The sequence below is a fragment of the Pocillopora damicornis genome, chromosome 4 (assembly GCF_964200805.1).
Source record: "Pocillopora damicornis chromosome 4, jaPocDami1.2, whole genome shotgun sequence".
Taxonomy (NCBI): domain Eukaryota; kingdom Metazoa; phylum Cnidaria; class Anthozoa; order Scleractinia; family Pocilloporidae; genus Pocillopora; species Pocillopora damicornis.
The window spans coordinates 23,517,748-23,540,290 of NC_142673.1; the positions used below are offsets into that span (position 1 = coordinate 23,517,748).

Genomic DNA, 22,543 nt, shown 5'->3' on the forward strand with positions numbered 1-22,543 from the left:
AAGAAGTTTCTCTCACTAAGACTAGTTGTACTCAACGTATCAATGAATTTATCGATTTTACATGATAATAAATTCTTAGCAGTATTGGAAGCCAGATTTATAGGCGAAACGTGTAGCATGAGAGATCCTTAGGTTGGCAAGTTTTGATTTAAAGCCTCGCAGAATGGCTTGAAATGGCTGACAAACATCGAAAGCGAACCAACCAATTCGAATTTTTAGTCAGTCGTTGGCAACATTAACATACCAATTTGCAGAAACCAAGATATTTTAAATTTAAATTTGGCCCGTCGAAAAAAGGAAAACTCACTTTGCTGAGCGGCCCGCTCAATGAACCAATCACGGCGCGTGTGGCACTGGGAGATATAATGTCCACAATTGGGAGGGGGGAGGGGAAAGGGGGAGGGGAGAGGGGAACGGGGGAGGGGAGAGGCTAGAAAAGATTTTGTTTTCACGTAGAGGCAATTACTTGTAACAAAAAATTATAAAACAGTTCTTATTGCTATTGGCTCAGACAAAACGCAATTACGAAAACTAATTGAGCCTGTTAGCCAAAACGATCATGCCCTTTCGCAGAACAGGTAAGTCTTGTTATTTGTTAGGAATGAAATATTAACAGGTCATGACGATAGAAATCACTGTACGTGCGCGTGTATTAGCGGCAAAAAAAACTCGCAATAACAGAGTCAAAATAATACCGATTTCACACAAAGAAAACCTATTGAAGTTCTATTAGAAAATTACACAAACGAAATTAAAAATCTCTTTTATAATCAGTGCAAGTAACTGTAATGACGTCACAAATGTACTTTTTTAGGTAAAGTTGAAGATCATTCTTGTGAAATACATTTCGAAGCCAAGGTTACACTCATCTACTAGGTTATTTCGGCCATAAAAGTAGCTATTTCTTTGGTTAGTGTTTTGTTTGTCCGAAAAGGATATGATTCAGCCATGACTCTCTGGTAATAATTGTCGATTTTCCAAGTTATTTCATAGCTACAAAAAAATACAAGTTTCGACCTTGAGTATTTTTGTTTTCTCATATTACAGTATTAATTAACTACTTGAGCAACGTATTGGTCGGTGCATTTCAAAGAAACTTGAAATTGGTTGTATAACCTGGATTTTCCTTTCATTTTTCAAAACAGGCAAGTACATCTAGCTTGATGGATTTCTTCTCTATGCTTCCTGATAGGAAACTGATTTCAAAGATCCAGATTTGTATACCTCATAACTAATCAACAATATTTTAATCCTGAACAGGTACGAATATCCCACTATGGTTTGTGCATGGAAGTGGTTCCTGGTGATGTTTTTGATTCTTTCACTGCAAATCTCGTTGAGTTTTAGTTGGCGGAGGAGAAGAACGAGTCGCCCGGTGGTGAGTAACAAAGATGAATCACGTTTACCTTAATTTTTGTAATAAATTGAAACCAACCACGAAAGTATTGTCAGATTATCTTTAAAAACCACTTAAGACAAAATCTAAAATTTTAACGTAGGAGATCAAGCGTGAGAGACACCTCCAGGGCCGTTTTCCCAGGTCACTGATTTAATAAGCAAATCTCCCTGTTGTTGCTGTTTATTATTAGCTCTGCATGGCGTACTGGTCTTCGTTTTCACCCAAATTTCTCTGGAAGTGTGTTTCACTTGTTTGATGTTTCACAGTTGATTGCTTTTCATCCGATTTTGAATCAAACGTAGCTGTGCTAAACATACGCAAAGCGCACTACAACATATCGTGTTTCACAACACAGTGTAAATGATCACATCATAAGATATTTTTGAAACTACTTTCATTTATCGACCGGCTGTATATCATAAGCTGGTTGTAGCCTCTTAAATAGGAGGGAAAAAAATGGGATACGTATTGGATTGCTTTTCTCGATGGAGTCTAACAAATTTTTCAAATTGGGAGAAGAAACAACCATATTATCACGTTTTTTCATGATTAAACTAAATTGGAAGAAGGCGAGAAAAGTGACACTTCTTCTGACTGGAATTTGGTCTAAAATTCCAGAAAACAATGATGACGCTTGCCGTTATATCATAACATGCAAAAACGATGAAAAATGCAGCTAAGAATCAGACTGTGGTTCTTTTTTAAAAAAGAGAGTTTGTGTCCTTTTTGAATTAAGATTCGAAAACAAGCTAAGAACTGTCTGTCTTCACTTCTTTTTAAGCCTGAAAAAGGAACAACATTGGATGTATAAGATTTTATTCATAAAGTCATCTTTAAGGAAATGTTTGGTTAAATTTCTTTGTTGATGAGTGATGATTCTGCGTCATAAAGAAACTTCAAAAAGATATACTCGGTTAAAAGGGTCTGCGTAGAGAACATGAGATCGAGGCTTACAGAGGCTTGCGTGGGTGGCGTATTGGGCGAGGGGGAGGCGAGGAGGTTGGGGAGGAGGAACATATTCTAGGTGATCTCTCCAAGATCCAACAGTAATTTTGTTCCATGAGATTGAAAGAGTTTAATTTCACTTTGAGAATGTTATGGGTTTTTCAATGAATCAATCTGACAGAGTATGTCGATAGGGTGATGGTTTTTACTGCTCACGGACAGAATTTCGACCATTTTACGGCTAGCGGTTCATTTCTTTCCGTTGCGATTAGAAGAAAAATTTTCACAGCTAACTTTTTTTTCAAAACTAACGATTAAAATTTGTCAATGTTTACAGCTAACGACTAATTTTTTTTGCCACTTTACGGCTGAAGGTCAATCCCATCCAGACCCTCCTGACACCGTTGTTCTGCTGTTAAATTTCAGTGTCGCTGCCACAAGAAGTATCAGCCCAGATGTAAATTGATATTTAAAAGTAGCAGTGGTAAGAAATACTCAGTGGACGACAGAAAATGTTCAAGTCTGTGTCGACACTGCCCTTATAGTATCAGGTGCAAACACGACAATACACGCGGAGCCTGGGAAACATGGACATGTCAGAAATAGTGCTTTAGTATTAGACTTGTACCCTTAGGGCATGGGAAAGGAGTTTTTTTCCTATTTCAGACTGCTTTATAGTTAGATTTATTAACTTTAAACTTCTATCGGGTGGTAGTGTAAATCTACTAATCGTTCAAAACTTATCAACAAGACACAGGCTCAAGTTATGTTTTTGCAGAATATTGTCTACTTATTTAACTCATTATCTATCACTGAGTAAATAGCGAGTAGCGCAGCCAATCAGAAAGCAACATTTTTGATAGTAGAAATAGATATATGTTATACGGGATTATACTCCTCACAAAAGTGAAGACTCCTTTTCCTAACGATTTTAGGCAAAGAAAAGGGCAAGAAAAACTATCATTAACTATTTGTAATGTGGTATCTGTAGCCTGTTTCATCTAATCGTACTCAAACTGAAGACAAAATAAAGCCTGGCTAAAAACCTTGATGCTGAGCATCCCCGTAAAAAACTTTAATTTTTTAGGCATCCATCCCAAGACTGTATTACTGTGTCTCCGTGGATGTGTTTCTGTCTCTATTTCTGAAAAAAATGGAGGTGCTTTTCATATACCTAGCACAACGTATTGTTTCAGAAACACAATTTAAAGGGAAATGCGCAAACCGGGCCTTTGTCATTTCGAGACGAAACACTTGACACTACAAGAATTTCCCCCTTTTCGGCGATGTCTGTCAAGCAAATGAAAAAACATCAGCGCAAAAAGAAAAAAAATATATTAATGTTAGCGCCTCATGCGGAATTCTAAGAGTGGTGCGATTCACTTCCTGAGTTCCATGCCCAGCGCTGAAATCAATATTCTTGTTTTCTTGTTTTTTTTCTTTCTTGGATGGACCGCTCATAGTTTAGAATCACTTATATTTGAAAAATTGTTTGGCTATTTTCAATAAATTTCTTCTAACGACTGCAGCATTGTATTTGAATGGTTAAAATACGAAGAAAAGCAATACAAATTTAATCTTCCCTAATCAAACAATACTTGTCACTTTTAATATCAGTCGGCGAACAACATAATTTGTTCTCCTTTTTTTGAGATGAATTCTCTTCTGAAACAAATAATCTCGCACTTCATACATTTTTCGTTTGTTAGCCTTGTTTGGCTGTAACTTGATTTCATTAATTTACAGTTATTTTTTTAATTTCTATCCGCCTGGCAAGAATGCAGTCACATTTGTGAAAAAAGGTTTGCTGGTGAACTTCTATGTAAAATCTCGCCACCGTTTTCCTCTCCTTCAGAGTCACTTTCTTCGGCTAAAGTTTGAAGCTTGGCAAACAGTTTGTCTGAGTTAACAGAGATGGATGGTCTCGAAGGTGTAGAGCTAGAATCAGTAGGAGCCAAAGTGTTTTTCGTTTCGCTCTTTTCTTTGTTTACATTCAGTGAGGGCACTTTCGTGATCTTACTCATCACGTTCATCGAGCCTCTTCTGACTCTCGGCGACAGAGGCATTGATTGAGAAAGCCTTCTACCATTATTTGGGCCAGACGATTGGGATCCTCGCCGTTGTAACGGTTTACTCGGGCTGCCAGTTGTTGACACCGTTGCCAGGGAAGCCCTTCTTAGAACGGTGTTTGTATTGAGAGCTAGTTTGCCTGCTTTGCTGATGCTAAAGCGTCGACCGACGGGTTGAAAAGAAATAGGCGATACCGGGGGATAAGGTAGCTCGCAAATATCATCATCATCTTGACTAGTACCGTCGTTAATGCTGCAAACTGATTCTGTGGTCACAATAACAGGTCTGGGCTTAACTCCGATTCGAAAAGCGCCGGAGACGTGTTCTTCGTATACGCGGAAGAGATCTCGAAGGTTTTCCCTGTGAGTTCTCTCACTTGGTTGGCTTAAGAGGTGCCCTGGTGCGGTGTTCGGCCTCTTATTATCTTTCTGTTTTGGTAAATGAACATCATCCTTTGATCCTCGGCTCTGAGAATCTAAAGACATTCGAGGCGGAAGCTGCATAACTCGGAAAAGCGGCGATTTGGATGCGGAGCGGAGACTTTCTTTCGTCCTTCCCCATTCCTCAGCAGTTTTAAATTCGATGTAATCGCGCGCTCCTTTGGAAGCTTTACCCTCTGATACGAGAATTCGTGCGCAAAAGAAATTTCCTGACTTAGACGCGACAATCAAGGGGGTTTCTCCTCTTTTGTTCAACTTGTCGACGTTCATTTTAAATCGTTTTAATTTGTTTAGCAGAAGATTTAAGACCACGAAATTGCCTGACAACGCGGCATGATGGAGTGCTGTATTTCCGAGCTTATCTTGCGAATTGAGATCAAAATCACTTGCTTCCTCAAGCATAATCGAAACTAATTGCTCCAGTCCGAGTTTACACGCGTGCGACAGAGCGGTGAGTCCATCTTTGTCTTTCAAACCGACTTTCGCTCCTCTTTCAAGTAATACTCGGACATATTTGGCCGCTTTGCTCTCATCGTCGAGAAAGCAAAGTTGCATTAGAGCCGTCCGCCTCATTTCAGAATCCTGCTGGTTAACATCAACCCCGATATCAAGCAGCAACTTCACTTGTGTGAATCGCTTCTGTCTGATCGCTGCATTCAGCGCCGCCATTTTAGCGGGTTACCGCGATAAAATTATAGCTATCGTTTAGAACTAAGTAAACACGAGAACCAAGGCGTAACATATAATTCCATCTCTTGTTTCAGCTCTATATGAGCAGGTGTGTTTTGCTTTAGCTTATTTTGCATTTTCTCTTCCGTTCACATATTTTACTCCTATTGTTTGCCTTGCTATTACGAACAATGTTTCCACTGCTGTTTCCATGCCAACGCCTAATTTTATCAAATGCTTGGTCAAAGGTGATTTCCTCCAATTCTCTCTATTTAAACTTATCTCACAAGCGCGACAACAACCACACTACAATTATTTACCTACTTCGAATTGACCATGGAAAAAGGCTTCAATAAAATTGAGTTTTCGGTTTAAATTGACGACTGGAAAAATGCAACGGTGAAATGGATATATTGTAACTTCTAGGATCGCGACGCGCTCGATTCAGCGAACGCGACTTAAACTTTCCATTTTCTGCTCTCTAGTCTTAATGATCTCATCAAAACTAGGTAAATAGTTTTGGTTAAAAAAAAAACATTCAGTATTCCTCTCATTTTAACTGAGAATATTTTTTTTCGACAAAAACCTATGGCTATTAGCAACTAGTATTTATCGATATAATCAAAACAAATTCAACACTTGTATCGTTAAACGAGTCGTGAAACAAAATATTTAAAATATTCCCATTTTCCTCGCTTAATAATCACATTTAGTGAATCCCAGGGCAAATTTCCTCTAGGTTTAAGTGCTACAAAGTGTATACACGCTCGATTCTGATTTTGCGGCAAGCAAAACCGATTTTTTTCAGCGAATGAAACTCACCAGTTAATAACTTTTAAAATTCGGCTTAGTTGCACATATTTCTCGCCTAGGCTTCGTTTCCTTCTGTATATTTATAAGTTTCGAGGTTTGTCATTTATCACCCTCGTGACTCTTCTCCATTTTCAACCATCCCATCCCAAAGTCATCTTATTTCCCTCAAATGAAAATGAGAAACAGACTAACTCTGAGATACAATTCGACGAAAGTGCTTCCGGCAAAGAGCGCCAAAAAAATCGTTAAATTCATAGCAAGTTAAGTTTCATTTCGCACTTGTAATGTAGACAAAGTCATAAGTCTATTGGCCTAAAGCCACGGAGATTAACTCCAAATAGTTTCCTTTTCATAATGAGTTTGACGGTTATTGAAGTCGATAGACTAATCAACATTCATGCGATTACACAAACCACGGTTTCTGACTATAAAGGGAAATTGATCCATATATTTCGGTATCTCTGAACTTCTGCAACAAAGCTAATTCTTGTGAGTTCCAAATCCTTTTTTATACCGAGTGAATTGAAAACACCGCCATTTTAATTAAGAGAAGTGGAACATGAATTTGTATTAGGTTCAGTAAAATCACATAGCGTTGAGTTTGAAAAAGCAATGTTTCGTGGCACACTTCGATACTTTTTATCAATAGGACCGTAAGTGCGTGCATGGGCCATGTTTGAAAAGGATTCTAAAGCTTCCAATAAACTCTACGTGGTGTGGCATGGCAGTTTGTACCGCAACGCACCCACTTCCGAGTTACAAATTTACGTCTCAACGTGTGAAGACCTTCACACTTTTCTGCTATGTTTTGTCTTATTTTCATGCGCTAAGACTCGAAACGTAACGTGACGCAACTACCTTTGAAGTGAGACAATAGATTTGTCAGTCGCATAAACATTAATTTACGCATCTAAAATGAATGAAAATTCAGTAAAATGTTCCTTGGAACTAAAGAACATCTCTGGGTTCGAGAAGCAGATATCATGGACATGTTTAACGAGGACATGGGGCAACTTCTCTCTTATAGCGTGTCTGATTGACTTGAAAAGCTACCTGTAAGTTATCCGCCCTTTATACAACTGGGCCCAGGTGGATAAGCATTTCGCATATGTAATTATAATAGGGTCGTTAAAGACAAAAAAAAATTGTTGACTTGAGTAAACTTGTTGCACTTTTCAAAGGAACCTTGGTCACCTGAAGCCTCTAATAAACAAGAGAAACGAGTGGTCAGAATTAGCTGAATCACTTGAGAGGTTAAGAATTTACAATTTCACCAATTAGAAAACGTATAATTTTCTGACGATGAAAGTATTAAGGTGTCCTGCCACCAGTTAAAGCCGGATTATTGGTGAATGAATTAGTTTCTCTGTAGCTTTGGTGATTGAAAACATGTACATTTTGAAGCAAACTATTTCATTTGCTAACAAGTAGATGACAACAGGGTTTACTTAGAAACTGTATCTTCTCTAAACTGAGGACATTAGGACTGGTAAAAATCTTTTAAACAGCCTTCATTAAAAATGCTTCTCATTAACAAAATTAACGTATACAATGATAAAGCCATTTTTTACAAATTTCACAAATGAGGATCATATAAACGCATCCTGACATTATACGATGGTCATGTCTACATACCGCTTTTTTTTCAGGAGTCCTCTTTGATTTTGTTAGGATATATGTCCGTTGTAACTGATATTATTTTCCTTTCATAAAGCGGTAAATTTCAACCCTCTTCTCAGAGCGATTGTCAACTTTGGACTTAACTGCTATCTCAATGGCGACAGAAATCATGCAATTAATAATTGATCAATAGATTCAAGGCGAAGGTAGACAAGACTAAAAGTCCTCTTATACAGTGACAGATGGATAGGCTGTGGATCAATAATGTTCTATTTTCAACTTAAAGTTATTTAAATTTTTGATGCCGTAAATATACAGCAGAACATTGAATTATCTCGCCACCTGCGATTGGAATTTTACAGTCGACTAATGCCTTTTGATGAATTCTTGTTTTTTTCTTCGAGAAAATTAATATGAAACATTTAACACTCATAATTATTCTACGTTACTCTCCATATGAGTCATGCAAATGATTGAAAGATGTTCACGGCAGCCTTAGGGAACGATAAACCTTTCAATAAAGAGACGTTTTGGAACCAAGGGCACCTGAAAGGGTTCTGTAAGGTGTTTTAGGAAATATTCTGACATGTTTGGTATCACAGCAGGTGTCATACGCCTTTTATTTTCCTTTAATGAGTGGGACATGACTCAGTACCTTTTACTCATGGACCAATCAGAGCGCTTTGTTTGACGTAGTGGCTCAATTGGCTCAACATCGAAATTCAACTAATAAAACTGATGGATTAAAGTGTTTTTGGACACTTTTCAAACTTGAACGCAAACTGCCTGTCTCTCTTTCCATGTTAAAGAACCACCAAGAAATGTGAAAGCCAGGTACGTATCGATGATAAGTGACATAACATTAACCTTCCTTTGCTTAAGTTACATTAAGCTTAGTTTCATGGCTTGTACCAAACAAGCTGAACTAAATGCTTTGTATATTTGAAGAATTACCTATAGCAGGCAAGTCATTCGTCAATAGCATGCATACACACTCCGTCAAAAGACGTTTAAACAACTATAGAAAAATAACTTGTATTACGGTGAACAATTAAACTTCATGCTTCGTTTTTCAATTCAGTGGAGTCCGTGTTTTAAGCCTCCTGACTTAGGAATAGGACTGAGAATCGTTTTAATCATCGGAGGGTTATTAAATTCAAGTCAAACTTAAGTATTTCACACAGCAAGGGAAGACACGTAAAGTTCGAATCCTCAATGGTTTCTAGAAACCGAAGGTTCGAAAACTTGGCAGTCTCCCGTGGTGTTTTCAATGAAACCAAGACATTTTGAACAAAAGCTCAAGTCTGAAACGCTTGATGCCCTCCTCATCATGTCACTTTGGGCGAAAAAACTGTATGATTTATGCAAAAAATCACCCTTTTCTAAAATATGGCGACACAGTTTCCCCTACTGACATGAAGCGTTGTCTTTAACGCAAATAAAAAAAATAATTAATTCGTTAGCCGGGTTAGAAACATTTCAGTTTTGACAATAAGGAACACAGCTTTCTAATGCACTTTCGATAAATTGGAAACGATAATATTTACATTTCAAAAACCAGATGAGTTGTTCTTCTTAGTGAATAATTATGCCATCATTTTGGTCTTAGCGCATCCCTTCATTGTTTCACAGCTGCTCAGACATGAGATGTAACCAATTTTGTAAAACTATCAGTAGAATTCGATCGTTATGGAAAATATATCACCTTCAATTGTTTGAATTCGCTAAATTCCATTTTAGTTGAGAATGTGTGACACCGACAATTTATCAATGCCAATCTATATGAAACTTTTAGTACATACAAACTACAAACACATCATGCATATGAATATTCGCTTTGCGGACAAGAAAACTGAGTTGAAACTGCTCTTTTTTGAGTTCGAAAAACAAACTATTTTATATGGAAATATTGAACCATGAATTTATGACAAATGTCAAATTTGTTAATTTAACCTGTAAATATAAAAAGTTTAGGATAAGTTAAAAATCCTTTCCTGAACTTCGCAAATCATACGTGGCGTTTCGAAACATCTAGAGGGCAAGTTTTTTAATTTGTTCAAACCGCAAAGAAAATCCAAACTTGACGCTGTTTTGTTGAGTCATCGGCTCACCTTTGCGCTGGCCATCGGATGGCCAATCTTCCCGTAAACAAAAGAAATAATAAAATACAGTCATTCAAACAAAAGAAGGGGTTTCATATAGTCTCACGATTAATTCTCTGAAATGATAACGGATGTCTAGGTGAAAATTATTTAGATGAAAAGGACTAGACTAACAGGTAATCGCAAGGTAATCGCGAGAATTTCCACTGAAGTCATCGGCAAAATATTTTCCGGCACTTTCCTCGCGGTAAAATTTACTTCGTCTGGATGATAATGTGAATAGTGTTAATATTTTTCTTTCCGTGATCAGCATGCACATGCTGAGAACCACATATTGGCTCTGATCCTTCAAAAAACTCCTCACTTTCCATCCTTGTTGCGTTTTTCATGAAAATAACAGATGTGAAGACATAACAACAGTATGTCCCGCGTGATTCGCGTGATGTGATCGATTTGGTGATCAGTGAAACGTGAATTTAAAACATCAGTATTTTTCATTCATAGGAACAGGTGTCATTCTGCTGCAACCATTGAAACGGCTTCATTTGGTACCGCAGTAGATTTGTCGTGTTCAACGGAGAAAGAGATTTCTGATAACTGTGTGATCAACGGTAAAAAATTTTGGCATAACATTTCTTCAACTACTGCGCTTTTTGTAGATAGAGATTCCTAACTCGTCGATAATTGGTGACAGAATTTTTTGTTGATAATAAAGTTCATGGTTAGCGTGGTTTATTTTCACTTTTCAAGCTACTATAATCAGTTTTTATTCTTTCATTGTGATATTGAAAATCTCACATCATGACAGCTTTCAAGTCAAATGAAAAGAGCAAACCACGTTATAATTCCGGACAACTCGTTAATGAACATTACTCGCTCTTCACCGAAAATAATTCTATCTTACGACCTATCTCACAATATCTCTCAATGCTAAGATCATGTAAAATCCTTTTGAATTAATAAAGGTCTCGCGGGGAATTGACCTCCAGTTGAAATCGTCTCGCACAAGTGAAACCAAATCGCGATACACATGCGTAAAAAGTTGCTCAGTCTATAAAGGACAGGTTAATTTATAAACTCGCTATCGATCTCGCGAGATCAGGCTGACTGGTTTGCAATCTCGCTTCTGGATACCCTACATATCCCAGTAAATCGATCAAGACAACTGATGACACCCTCTAGCCGATAAGTTCGTCTATAAAGATTCTCAACACTTGTTTGCCGATTGATGCTGTGTAGAGAAATTGCTGATTTTAATTACTTCAGAGACGATGTACCAAAAATGTACTTATAGGCCAGTCTATGTTCGACTCTTTAAAGAACGAGTATTTTAACTCATTCTGTGATGGATAATGTTATAATGACCCGACATAAAAGAGCCCACTGTTTTTGAGGTAGTTGGCGCAAACCTACGATTAAAAAACAAAATTGAAAATTATCCAGGTTCTCAAGCCATTGTGGGGGAAACTGTAACCAAATGTAAGCAATAAAACTCTCCATGAAGCTATTAAACGTCGTTAAAAATTTGCGCTTATCAAGGTTGCATCGAATAAATGACCGCTACCTTGAATTTGAGAGCTTTCGATCATCTCATTTTTGTGGAAAATTCCCTTCTCGAAATTTCTTCCAATTTAAATCTCGTTGGATGTATAATGGCGGTGCAACAGCGTTCGGCAAATTAGATTCATATTATATTTATTACCTAGTTGTCGAAAATTAAATGATTCCAATTATATAGCACTCTGATAAGATAATTCAGATTATTCATCTTTGATCAAACGCCGAAGGCCGCTTAATTTAGGCTTGTTTTTTATTTCAGAGAGAACTCTCTTGTTGCATCTCAAAATCATCCATTTTAATTTTTAATACTCGTTATTCAATGTGGGTCCCCAGTTCCCATCCAAAAAAAAAACAAACAAAACAAAACAAAAAAAGAACAAGCGTGTTTTTCAAATGTAGGAGAAGCTCGTTGAAGGCAACAAAATCTCAAGAATTGTTAAGAATAATTTTTTATTTGTTGTTTAGCGTTTTTACGACCACTTTAAGATCATCAAGACATTTAATTACTTAGTCAGATCTGTTATCTTCGGCTTTCCACGCTTTTAAGACGGGAATTCTTCAATCTACCGGCACCGTTTGGTGTTTAATTGTCCATGGCATAGAAATGACTGCTGCTTATTTTACCAATTAAAGAAGAGTGGTCCTTACCTTTTGGAAATGTGATCGTTAATTTCAGAGAAATTCAAGTTCTTTTTAATATGCAAATTGTACAACACAAATTAGCGACGTTATGAACTGTTTCTCTGAAGAAGAGATCTCAAAACCGAGGATATATTGTGAGAATTTATCCGCGAAATTTTTCAAATTTGGCACAAGAAGTGGTGACCATCGCCAAAAATACTGGCCTTGACAGCGAATACCATGGACACATGCTTAGCACCAAAACAAAACAACTCGATTTGGGACCAGATTATGGGTCCTTTTTTAAGCTGCCCTGAAGACACACAATACCCATGATGTCTTTAATCTCCTTGTTAGCTTATTGGGAGCAGAGTACCTTCGGTAAAGACGAACGCTGGCTATGTCAGGCTATACTGAGACAGATCGGGTACTAGAACTTTTAGAAGCACTGCTTCCTTATCTTTGAAGATATTGAATAAATTTTCATAATTGATTGAAACAATTGTAATCTACCTTCGTTATGGAACCAGTTAAGACATTATCAATAACCTCAAATTCAAGATACAAAAACTCAAATATCTCTAAAACAAAAAGTCAAATTCCATTTTATGTTTTAAGGCCTTTTTCAAAATAGTAATAACTCTTTACTTCAATGAACAGCTACCCATCCGTTTGAACCAAACTTTGCGTGTCTCGAGTGCTTCAACCAATTGTTCCGATCCCGCTCAAATTCACTATCACTACTTTATAACTAAAAGACCGTGGGAATATTTCTAAGTTTTGAGACATTTTACCTTTGAAAATTGGAACTTGTATAAACAATGACAGGAGGTCCCGTTTATTTAATTTTTATATTGTGTTGTAATTCGTCGTTGAAAGATCCCGGTGGTTCTTGGATGTTATACAAAACACATTTACATGCAAATTACTCTTAAAGGGGAAATTTTCATTTTTACGGAGGGACATTGTCTCCAGGGGAACAATCAGTTGGATCCAAATTCTGGCTTCAGGCATTTGATGAAGGTGTCCGAATATTCATCCGTCTTTCATGGTTTTGCTCGCAACGGAGATGTCACTCTGAAGATGGAATGGTCGTGCTCGATCTAATTGTTAAGTTACATGCTAGTGATGATTTGTTATCCAGGCTAATTACCCACAGGACAGGTAGGAAATTCAATTCAAGGAACTGTACAACATAATGATAAATTTTGACAAGTTGCTACGCAAGGAAATGTTTCTTCATTGATGAGCAAAGACATGAAAATACGATCTCTTTCTTCAAATACTGACATAGTGGCGAAAGAAACTTTGTGAATGACCTTCGAGGTAAGCGTCACCACGAAAAATTTTTTTATCTGTAGCCATTTCTTCACTACAGCTAATAATATTCCATTCAAACATCTGCTTTGTAAAGCACCAAAACAATTTTTTTACGAATTGTTGACGAGTGTGATTAAAAGTTACGATAGAAGTATCCAAGAAAAATGAAGCCCTCAGAAGCTATTCTTTGTTGTCTGCCGCTTTCCATAAACGTCACACACCATGAATATCTCTTATACCACCCCACAAGAGATCTGCATATCTCTGAATTCAGAGTAGTAATTCGAAAGTAGTAAACCGAAAGCGACTTCTGCCAACCGAGGGCGAGGAAACAAAGATTATCGAAAGGTGTATTACAGTTCAATTAATAATAACAACATTTCTCATCAAGGAAAACGGTTTCGAAGATGATATCAATACAATAAGAGTGTAGGTGACCAGAAACCTGTTTATCCTGATAAGTTCAACCAAAGGTAGGATCAGCAGGGCTCGACTGTGTTGCATATAGATTTGACGTTTTTGATATTGACCGATAAAGCTCGATCTACAAAGAAATAAATCGATAGATACAACGCCGCAAAAATTTAGTAATTTTACTTAAATTAAAAAAAAAAAAATTGAATAAAATCCGCGTGCGAATCAAGAGTCAACTCGTCATATTCATGTGCAGATGACCCGTTTGATCCTAATTTGAGGAAATTCCTCACGCTTCTTTCCTCGTCGAAGTTCTTCAGTGCTTAAACATGAACTCGCAAAAATTAGTTTTCAATAGAAGTTTAAGTCATCTCCAACTTCACAATTTGTCACTGCCCCTCTCTAGTTTCCAGGTTGTTAAAGCTCCACTCATAATGACTATTTTATATTGAATTCTGTTATCACGAATGACCAATCAGACCAAAATCACTTCTTTGTTGATTAAAAACCCTGAGTTGTCGCCATTTTCTGAACGAACAGACAGAGTCAATTTATTACTCGGTCGTTTTAGTTGCTATTAGCAACGGCACCCGGTCGTTTTAGTTGCTTTTAGCACCCGCCGGACTTAAAAATATTTTTTGTTCAAATAATGAAGACAGTAGCTTTCGTTCTATTATTAGCTTAGCTTTCTTTGGATGATTGTCAAATTTGACGCAAATGGAACTTTTTCATGTGGATTTACTTTACCGAACAAGTATTGTAATTCAAATTAGCATGGACAATCAAAATCATTTGCACCCAGAGAATGGAGCTGAAAACGAATTCGATTTGGATGTGCACCATTTTTCTGGGAATTTAATCGCAAGTATATAATTTTTTTTTTATTTTTTACAAGCCGTTTGTGTTCATCTGGGCAAAGTGAATAGATTTGAACAGATAAAACAACCATTGATTTTGTAATCAAGCGTGCTGAATTGCACACTTTAAATGTGTGTTGACTAAGTTTCAAATTCAGCATCCACTTTCTTCGCTCGCTACGGAATTTTATCAGGTGTCCAAAAGCCACATGGTACTGGCTAGCCTACATGGTAATGACTTGGGCATTGTTAAAAATTATCAGCTCTTAAAATCGTTTTCCCTTTTCGAAGTTTTTAGCACGTTTCACTGGTATTGTGTTTACAGAGTGAATCACCTATTCTACTCAAAAATCGTGCTTTTAATAGAGGAAGTCGTTCTTTCTGTAATTAACACACTTCAAATGACGCCGGTGAGATGGCCCAGTGAAAAAACATAATTAAGAATAACAACTTATCTCTCATGGAGACAATTGCTAATTGTAATAATTTTCCTGTTTTGTCTCCTCACGTAATGTATAGCATACAGAACATAATCATGGCGGTATCTTCGTCGTTTCTAAAGTTTATATCTCTTACTGTGGTCTTATCGTGTACAGTAAAGGCAGAAGTCAAAATGTTTCCTCGGAGGACTGCCTATGAAGATGGTACAATCATGTTAGGGGGTCTGTTTGATCTACACCATACCGAGGGAGTAATTAACAACAGCTGCAGCAATCTCCTCGCCTCAAACTTGGGTTCCTTACAAGCAATGATATTTGCCATCGAAAAAATAAATGATAACAGGACATTCTTGCCAAATGTGACACTTGGATATGAACTCTTGGATTACTGTCTCCAGCCAGCAATAGCCGTTGAGGCGTCTTACGAATTAGTGGTGAAAAGTGATCATCGATTTTCACTCCAAAACTGTACAAGCGAAAACGCGTTCAGTGGCCACTTCAAAGAAATATCAGGCGTGATTGGGCCAATGGATTCTGCCAGCGCCATCATGGTGTCGAGTCTGTTTAAAATCGCGCACATTCCGTCCATAAGCTCCCTAGCGACAAGCGTGGAACTGAGTTCAACACTTTACAAACATTTTTACCGCACAGTTTCGCCTGACAGTTGGCGCGCAAGTTTGCTCGCTGACATAGCGCAGTTCTTCAACTGGACTTACGTTGCTGCAATAGCGCTTGACGACTCCTTCGGCCGATACGGAATCTGGGGAATAGAAAAAGAAGCAAACTCGAGAGACAACCTTTGTATTGCCTTGAAAAAGTTTGTCCCCCGAGTGGATCCTTATGATAAGTTTAAGGAAATCGTGCTAGAGCTCAAGAAAATGGAAAATGTTAAGGTGGTGTTTTTTTGGCTTTACGGACAGTTCGCGCAATCTTTTATGGAAGAAGCAGTAAGACAAGGTGTTAGAGGAAAAACATGGATATTTACTGACGGAACAGCGCTAACAGATCCCTTTTTCGGACATGATCGCTTTGCTGGCTTACTTAATGGATCATTTGGTGTTTTTCACAGGGCTGCGCGATGTAAGGAATACCAAAAATATCTGGTCAATCTTGCTAAAAGGAACTTTTCGGGCAGCACCCATCTGTGGTGGCAAGAATACTGGCATAACCCAAAAAATAAAAACACTTTATCTGGTTCATTAGAAGAGTATTTTTCTGATGAGAATCCATTCATTAGCAGTCCTTACGTTTCATACACTATTGATGGGGTGTACGCCTTCGCACACGCCCTACACAATATGTACAACTGCAAGGAGCCACATGGTCTCTTGGAGGGTGGAAAATGCCCACGACTTCAAGATCTGAAGGTGATTGGGGATTGTCTTGACCTTTACTTGAGGAATGTGAGTTTCCAAGGATTGACAGGGACAGTACAATTTGACGAACGCGGTGACCCATTGGAAGCTTCGTACGATATTGTAAACTTCAAGAGCCAGTTTGGCAAAGGTCTTGAGGGCGTTCTTATCGGTTGGTGGGCTAGAAGAAGCAGTTCTAAACTACACTTGAACTTACCGATGATAACCTGGAACATTCAAGATGGATTCGACGGCATCCCCTCATCAATCTGCTCCAAAGACTGTAAACCGGGTGAAAGAAAAGTCACAAGATCCTCTTGTTGTTGGGAATGTGTCGACTGCCCAATTGGTACCATAAGTTCCGACGGTATTTCTTCTAACTGTTCCCAATGTTCCGAGAGAGAGAAACCCAACAACGAGAGGACACAATGTATGGATCTTCCACTGAACAACTTGAAATGGAGCGATATCTCAGCCCTTATCGTGACATGTACAACAGCGCTTGGTCTGTGTTTGACCATCCTCTGTTTCGCTATTTTCATCAAGTATCGGAATACGCCAATAGTAAAGGCTTCGAACAAGGAACTTAGCTTTATTTTGCTGTTTGTAGTGGTGTCATTTTTCGTCTTTGCTTTACTAAACTTATTTACTCCCACAGACATCTTGTGTAGAGTTGTCTGCATCTGGCGCGACACTGTCTATACCTTATGCGTCTCCATACTTCTTTTGAAGTCAAGAAAAATCGTCAAGGCTTTTCGGCCTCAGGGTAAGTTACCCGACAGCTTGGCCTCCAGAACAAATAGGCGCAAAAACTTCTGTTTCAAAGGACAGAGACTTCATTTATTTCTATTATCGTCCATACAGATCATACTGAATTTGATTTGGATTTTAGTGGACCCGCCCTCCAAAGAAACCATCGTTCGTCCTCTTCAATATATTTTTGTGGTTTGTAAACCTTTTAGATCCGTTTCTGGCCATGTACTTTTAATCATTAGTGTAACATTTCTCATGATTCTTTCACTTGCATGCATCTATTATGCTTTCAAAGGTAGAAAAATTCCGGAAAATTTTAACGAGGCGAGATATATTGGTTTTGCAATGTACATTGTACTGTTGTGCTCCGCTGCTTATTATCCTGTGGTGTTTGGCTTGGAGGGATGGTATGTAGGCGTTATCGGAGGAGTAACCACTCTCGTAAGCTCATTTGCTCTTTTAGGTTGCATGTTCGGGCCTAAAGTGTACGTAATTATTTTTAGTCCTGAGCAGAACACACGCGAGGCGATTAGCACGGAGATTACGAAGTATTCATTGTCTTCTGTGGCAGCGATAGGAGGAGCGGCAGCTAGAGTAGCCCCAGTTCCCTCATCACAGTCTTCACTTTGACCTTACAATAACAATAGCTGCCACGCAAATCTAAGATTTATGGAATAACTTCATTTAGAATTAGAACAACGCGGGCATTTGGAAGGTCCTCCCGGCTATTCCGAAAGTTTTTCTTCTCCGGTACGAAACAATTTTTAGGTTTTAATTTTAATCTGTGTATAAGATTAGCCTATACAGCCTCTCCTGGTTGCATCTTTGCCGGTCAGAATAAAGTCTAAGTTAAAGCTTCTCGGACTTAATTTCATATCTATTGTTCCTGGTGAGCTAAATGATCGAGTTCCTTTCCTTTATCTCTTTGCAGCAGAAGTGCTTTTACAACTTGAGTAGCAATTGCAAAGTTACCCCCGTAAATATAACAAAAGGAGACCCGATGATCCTCCGATGCTGCTGATGAAGTCTCTTTGCTAACGAAAAAATAACAAAAGGCAAAAAAATTTCATCGATCCTGGCTCAACTTACTGAACACTATTAATCATTAAATGCGGCTTTTAAATGGGGGTCCTCAGCTATCTAGCAGTAATGATAAAAGTCATGTCATTTAAAAAGAAATAGGAATCTCGAACCTACCTAGTCATCGAAAGCTTGTCATTTATTTATAAATCACCTACTCTTCATCCAACTCACTCATTCAATCAAATGATGCAGAATTCATTTTACACTCCGAAATTCTGACTTTTATGCGTGTATTGTCAGCAAGTGAGACGACACGTGTACAGAAGAATAAAAAAGAAATGATCAAAAACTAAGATTTTTTCATTTACCGGCGGTTTTAGACTATCAATGGCTCTAGAGACTTCTCAATATTACGAGTCTTTCTCAAGTGACTTAATGCTTTATAAGCGTTCGCTATAAGTCTGTTGATACTGATCACCAAAATGACTATCTAAATGAGAAGTTTGGCCAAATGAAAGATCGTTTACAGTTTGCGGTTTTTCTAAACAAACAGCTGAAGTCTGTTTGAAATAACTGGTCCCATAACTTTCCCTTCTGAGGAACCAAATTAGAGGTTCCAAACGTAAAAAAAAGAGTCGGGTAAAAGGTAATTTCCTCGTCGACCGACACTGAAAAACGAATAAATAATGGTAATTGAACTGAATGGAGTGCAATTTGGGTTGAAATCATACGTCTGATTTCAAAATCGAACGAGCGCGCAGCGTGAGTTCGATTTGAAATCACGCGTATGATTTCAGCCCAAAATTGCACGACAAGAGGTTCAATTACCACTTTATTACATCCATTTTGAAATCGCCCAAATAAAGGCTTGGTCAGCTCAATTATTTTATTGATGCAGTGCTAAGCACGTTTGAAATTAAATTCATCCATGTTATGGGGGGAAAAAATAAGAGTTTTGGAAACAAAAGTTGCAAAATTTGCCATTTGCCACATGATACTCTTTGTTTTTCATTTGCCTGAAATTTGATAGATTACATTAAACAAGCCTTGAAATCTGATTGGTTGTTTTGTTTTTAGTGTAACCTTCTCATTGGCTGGGAAAAAGATGCGATTTAAAGCAAATATTGGTGCGATTCGTGAATAAATCGCACCAATTAGATTACAGGGACCACCTATGATTTCAAAATGGGTGTAATAAAGGGGGTAAGTCTCTCGTTAAACATCTCCCAATGACGAGACAGCGCATGCATCACTATCAAACGAGATGCACTAACATATATACATAAACTAAATGCAGGACTGAAAGATTGCGCCGTAGTTTTTTTTCCAAAGTACAAATTTAGCCTTCAACAATCAATAGATTTTTAGACCACATATACCTACATTTATATTTTAACTTGTATTTGTAATTTTAATATAAAATCTATTGTAACCTAGTCCCTTATTGATTAACAGTATGTAATTCATATAGTTGTACATTTGTAACCACATTGTAATTCAGATTAACTGCGATGATGATGGAATTAAACTTCTTTTATTTATTTATTTAAGTTTCTAAAGAAACTGTGGTGCTGCGTCGGTGGGAGAGTATAACATGGAAATTTGGTATTATCAACTGAGTTGATAGCATAAACTTGCCACCGTAAAGAGTTTCAAAGCTGACATTTCGAGAACCATTTGCTCTGAAGAAGGGCTAACGCTCGAAACGTCAGCTTTGAAACTCTTTACGGTGACCAATTTACATTACCAACTCAGTTGATAATATCACTGAAACGACACTGGAAAACGTTCGTAATAAACCGCGCATAAAGTCCCTTTAGAATACTCTGACAGAGTACAGCAAAGATCAAAACAGGAACGGTTTGGTTGACCCACCCCCAGAGAGTGGGCCATTTGAGATTTGCGATTGTTGTCAGACTAAGAAAAAAAAAAAAATTTTTAGTGATTTTGTTGTGATCATTGAAGTTATTTTTTTTCACCTTGTTTGTCAAGAATATTTATAGAGGTCTGAACGGCTGTCACGGAAAAGACACATTTGTGATTGTTTTTCTAAAAAGGGAGGTTTATCCTACGGTTGACGTGTGCTTCCTTTTTCTCATTATTTTATTGCTGTTACTATCTTAATCTGGCGCAGGTGACGCTAAAATTTTATCATAGCTGCCATCAGGAACTCCCAGGGCCAGAGAACAAAACAAACATGTATAGAGGGGTTTAAGTTTTTGAGAAGTTGACATCGAAAGGGCGATAGCTTTCGTTTAAACAAAGACTATACTCTCTCGCTCGCAGTGGTAAACTTGGCTTCTCTGGGAGGGGCCCAACAATATCGTATGGTTAAGAAATCAGTGTAAGTTGTACACAGACTCTTAGTTTGGTTTGCCAAAGAGGCGATTGTGGGTAAGAGAGAACGCCGAAGGAAGGAACCAGGCGCAAGAGGACACTCTTCTCTATCAAAATTTTCAAGTGAAGAGTTTGTTTGCAGACGTGCTTGTTGCATAAGAAAGTTGTGTTAAAACCCTAGTACTATAAAAAGTTTTTACGCCAGCAATTTTCACCAAAGGTAATACAGTCTGATTAAGTAAATCAATTAAAACGACAGCAGGCGACCACTAGATGATATGAAGTATAAATGTACATAAATAAGTAACCTTCAGGCCCTCCCTTATGATACACCTCCGACCACATTTCTTCTACCAATTTCATTTCGGCAGTGACATCGACAGGGCAGGACAAGAAGGCCGACTCGAGATTTATTCCGGCCTGCGAGGTCGCGTGCACCAGAGCAGGGAGAAAACATGCAGACTAGGAAAGTTTCTCCGATGTGTACTAAACATGACGAGGCCAGTTGCACGCTAAATAGTTCTCCTGAAAAACTTTACAAGCTTTCCAACAGCGTTTGATTTTTTTTTTATCAATAAATCTTTACAACGAAATTGTCACCTTTGCGAAGGATATGTATGTAGGGTAAAAACTATCAGAGAACTGACCTGAGACAAAACTGAAGCTGTTGATCACTATTAGAGAGCGTATCTGCTTGCAGACTTCTTTATAAGACGGATGGCACTGGATCGTTTTATCATTTGCTATTTTTATCTGGGGAATGTAAAAATCGTTCTTCATCAACGACCAGGGATTTAGTTTATAATTCTTACTTTGTCTTAATTCTTCTCTGCGTATTTCTAATTTGTATTTGTTGTTAGTTGAGCTGAATAAAATAAATTTTATATCTCTGTCTAATTTTATACCGATCAAAAATGTTTTATGCACTTAAAAATATTATTTATTTGTCTTCGATTGTCCTACTTGGGAAAGTGAAGTGACGATACTCTGATGACTTATTTGAACAAGAAGCTAAGTACAGAAGAAAATAAACTGAATGTAACCAAATCTTCCATGAAAATAAGAGATTCTTGCTGCTTGAGCACTCTCTGAGCTACGTTCAGTCCCTAATTTTCCCCGAGATCATATGATTATCCAATGAGTAAACTTAAGAAAGCCGCTGGGTATGGTGGTAGTTTTGCTCTCGTGGTCCTCTCCACGCTTGATCTCGCGCATGCTCTCTATGTTTGTTCACAGTGTACGCTGTCCACGACGTCTAAAGCTATGGATAGTCAACAGATTAGCCCAGCTTTTCTTTTCTTTGTTTTTAACGCATTTCAATTTACTTCCTGTGCGCTTAAGTTTACCTTACTCTAAGAAAGACTTACAATATCAGTTTTGGAAAAAGACTGATCGAATAAATAAAAACCTTCAACAAAATACGTGACAAACACACACAATAAAATAGCGAAAGTGAAAAATAGCGAAAAATGTTGCGAAAGAAACTTCGAAAAAAAAAATACTCCTAAGACTGACTTTCCTTTTTAGTTTGAGGTCAGATCTAGTCCAGCAAAACATGGGCGCTGTATTGAGAAGTATTAACTGTCGTAAATGGACGCATCAAACAACTGTGGTAGATGCACTCAGAAAAATCTTTCTTTAGAAAGACCTCAGTGAATCACTTCAAAAAATGTTTCAAAGAACCATGATGATATCAGTAAGAGTTTTTTTTTTCTGTACCAGCAGGAGCCACCACATTGCCAAATGGGTTCCTGGTACCATTTGCTGAAAAGTTTATCTCTTTAATCTTGGCGACAGCATGTCTG

At 37.8% G+C, this 22,543-nt stretch overlaps 2 protein-coding genes and 1 long non-coding RNA gene across 6 annotated transcripts; 2 read left to right on the forward strand and 1 right to left on the reverse strand.

Moving 5' to 3' along the window:
* Positions 1–835: 835 nt before the first annotated feature.
* LOC113683588 (uncharacterized) lies at positions 836–3,395 on the forward strand. The gene is made up of 4 exons (XR_016185715.1): positions 836–959; positions 1,048–1,145; positions 1,261–1,378; positions 2,771–3,395. It is a non-coding gene; the product is annotated as an uncharacterized LOC113683588 (long non-coding RNA).
* Positions 3,396–3,931: 536 nt separating this feature from the next.
* On the reverse strand, positions 3,932–8,739 carry LOC113683402 (uncharacterized). The gene has a single exon (XM_027200639.2). The coding sequence runs from the start codon at positions 5,521–5,523 to the stop codon at positions 4,129–4,131; it is 1,395 nt and encodes a 464-aa protein (XP_027056440.2). The 5' UTR covers positions 5,524–8,739; the 3' UTR covers positions 3,932–4,128.
* LOC113683555 (extracellular calcium-sensing receptor) lies at positions 8,673–18,740 on the forward strand. Of its 4 annotated transcripts, XM_089203282.1 has the most exons (3): positions 13,304–13,402; positions 13,527–13,565; positions 15,350–18,740. In XM_089203282.1, exon 3 carries the CDS (start codon positions 15,366–15,368, stop codon positions 18,006–18,008), a length of 2,643 nt encoding a protein of 880 aa, XP_089059408.1. In that variant the 5' UTR covers positions 13,304–13,402; positions 13,527–13,565; positions 15,350–15,365; the 3' UTR covers positions 18,009–18,740. The 4 variants fall into 4 exon arrangements, with proteins under 4 accessions (XP_027056609.2, XP_027056610.2, XP_089059408.1 ...); XM_027200808.2 differs by lacking the exons at positions 13,304–13,402; positions 13,527–13,565 and adding an exon at positions 8,673–8,790; XM_027200809.2 differs by having other exon boundaries at positions 13,225–13,565.
* The last annotated feature ends 3,803 nt before the right edge of the window (positions 18,741–22,543 follow it).